The 2,928-nt window shown below is 33.1% G+C and overlaps 1 protein-coding gene across 1 annotated transcript; it reads right to left on the bottom strand.

Annotated features, from left to right (window-relative positions):
* Positions 1 to 855: 855 nt before the first annotated feature.
* On the bottom strand, positions 856 to 2,508 carry LOC131859554 (UPF0481 protein At3g47200-like). Its single transcript, XM_059213464.1, has one exon. It carries the CDS (start codon positions 2,480 to 2,482, stop codon positions 920 to 922), a length of 1,563 nt encoding a protein of 520 aa, XP_059069447.1. The 5' UTR covers positions 2,483 to 2,508; the 3' UTR covers positions 856 to 919.
* Between the last annotated feature and the right edge of the window lie 420 nt (positions 2,509 to 2,928).

The following is a 2,928-nucleotide window of genomic DNA, read 5'->3' as shown; positions in this document are numbered from 1 at the left end:
TAAGGAAGTTTGAACTGCAATTTTTGGGCAGATGTTGATATCTAATGGCCCAGGAAGAATGTAGCTAATTTTTTGAAAATCAATATATCAAAATTACCGATCAAAAAAAAAAATTTACTATGAAATATTAAAAGTAAGTAGAAAAGATTTATTAATATTTTCCAAACAATTAAAATCATTATTTTATTCTTTTGAAAAAATCAAATTTCTTGATTAAAATTGGAAAAAAAATTCAAAATAGAGAGTTGTCCCATATGACCTAAAGTTTAAGAACCAATGAAATTGAAGATAATTAATTTTGTTAATATTCTTAATAAAAAAATTGCATTTATACTTTAAAGATTAATGTTTTTTTTGGTAGAAAAAATTCTCAATTTTAATTTGTTCATTTGATTTTTATTGATAACTTGTTAATTAGTATACCTATATTCTAAAAAAAATATGTAAAATAATATGTTTATTAGTTGTGAAGAAGGACATGGAGATGAATAATGCTCCACTCTTTCACTTTTATTAAAGATGTAACAATTTCATATACTTAGTGACAAGTGGCAATGATTCTATTTTATTCCAAGTAATAAAATAATACTTAAACTGAAACATGCATGCATTTACCTATAATCTACACATCAAATCTATTCAAAATCAATTTTTTGTTAAATTTATTCATGTTTATTAGTTGTGAAGGACATGGAGCAAAATAACTCTTTCACTCTCATTAAAGATATAACAGTTTCATATATTTAGAAACAAGTGACAATGATTCTATTTTATTCAGAGTAATAAAATAATACTTAAACTGAAACATGCATGCATTTACCTGTCTTACCAATAATTCTATGCCTATTGCAACAATTAATAAAAATGGAACCCTAGAATGCAATACATGTACCAAGGAATGGTTTTACTACGATTGGATTTATTTTTTTATCGTATAGATGGTTTGCAAAAGGGTCATTACCAAAATTAGTATACCAACCACAAAAGAGATAATATACCATGGCTTTGAGCAATGCTCTTCCCAGAACTCGTGGATCCACACCGTCAGTTGGTTCCTCTTGTAATAATCGTTAACATTTCTCAAAGGCTCCTTGAAATCTTCCTTGCCAGTGATCCCGCTGCACAAATCATTGAATATTTGAGCTACTTCGTCATCAGTTCCCAAATAATTTTTAATAATATTCGCTCTCCGAAACAGCTCAACATCCTCTTTGGAGTCAATTAAGTCATCCATTATACACATATAGAAACAAATTTTTCGTTCAACCAGACAGTCGCGGCCCCACTGACACTCTTCAAAAGCTAATAGGTTTCTGAGGAATATTTCTGTATTATCCTCGACAATGATTTCCGGAAGGCAAAATAGACTGCGGAAACGTCTTCTTTTAAAATGGACTCCTCCAGAGCATTGCTTCAATCTAATTCCAGCTTTTTGCAACTTCTCTGCTGAAGGTATCAAGCTTTCATCTTCGCCTGTCCAACTAAAACAACCAACGCAAGAAGCACTACGGTGGGCAATGCGAGCAGGACGTTTAACGGTTATCGCATGCTCGCAACTTGATAAGAACTTTGCAAGCACCAGTCTTGACAAATCCAATAGATGCAATGGACCACTTTTAATATGCTCCTTAATGTCTTTTTCTTCATATCTGATTGCGAACGGATAACCTTTAAAATACCCATTGTTGCAACTAAACAGAAGCTTGACCAAGAAATTCTCTACTTCCGCTGAGTCTTTGAACTCCAATTCTAGAATCATTTCCAGAATACAGAAAGGAATCTGATTTTCCAGCTTTAAAATATCCAGTATAATCTCATCTCTTTTAATAAGGCACGAATTGGGTAACTCCATTCCAAGGAACCTGAGAATAAAGCATGCATCCATTGTCATCATCCAGGCAAGGGTATCTTGATCCCATTCAATGGCTGAGTCTTCATAGCAATTTCTGATCTCTTGCCCCATCAGTTTAACCTTCGAGATTAACCCTTCTATGGTCATATCATCCATCCTTTCCAAGGTTTTGTCTACTGCTTGGAGCTTATATTCGTCTATCGCAGTCAACTGCTGGTGTTTCTTGTGATGATAAGGTCCAAGAAACACAACCAGGGGATCATAAGCTTCTCGTTTGGTTTTCTTTATCGATTTAGGCACCCGATATATAGACACATCAGCAGACATTTTTCGCTCATTGTGCTTTCCAGATCCATGCATGCGTTGAACTTGATCTATCCATAATTCAGCTTGGCCGATCCTTCCCAAGAGGCCCTCCGTCTCCCCATCTTGAATGTCTATTTTAAAATTCTCTTTATTTTTCTCGCCTTCCATACTTTTATGTCGGACTTGATGAACCAATGATTCAGCATCGGAATTTTCTTCCAACAAACATTTTCTCTCTCCATCTTGTACTGTACATTTCATTTTGCCTTTGCTATTTACATGGATGTCTGTTTTACAGGTCTCTGTACTGTTTTCGTCTTCCATGTAATAGTTACTTGGAATCAAACAATTTGATCAATTTCACCTACACACCAAAAAGAAAAGGTGCAAAAAAAACAAAATATAGTTTACATTTTTTTTCAAAAGTCCAGAAATTTACCTATGAACAAATAAGCAGTCATACATTCAGCTAGAATTGACTATAATAAACAATTTGGACAGAATAAAAATAATTCGCGTTAAAAATAATATCAACCCGCAAATTATTCTTTGCAGTGGATTAATACTCCTTTTATTTGATTCCATTCCCAAATAACAGTGAAAGGGGAAGAGCCTTTGTACCCATTAGCAACTTTACATGGATCTAAAATAGAAAATAAGGCTGCAATATAGAAACAAAGAAGGATTCCTATATACAAATATATAGATGCAATATCTTCAACAGTCAAGTTATAATTCTCTTAAAGAAATTGACAACCATTATGACTGAC

Source organism: Cryptomeria japonica, chromosome 10 (genome assembly GCF_030272615.1).
Source record: "Cryptomeria japonica chromosome 10, Sugi_1.0, whole genome shotgun sequence".
NCBI lineage: Eukaryota > Viridiplantae > Streptophyta > Pinopsida > Cupressales > Cupressaceae > Cryptomeria > Cryptomeria japonica.
Note: the sequence above shows the minus strand (reverse complement) of the source record. Positions and strands in the feature narration are given on the sequence as shown.

Coding starts and splice junctions, on each gene's coding strand:
- LOC131859554 (XM_059213464.1), bottom strand. CDS start 2,482: ATGGAAGACGAAAACAGTACAGAGACCTGTAAAACAGACATCCATGTA.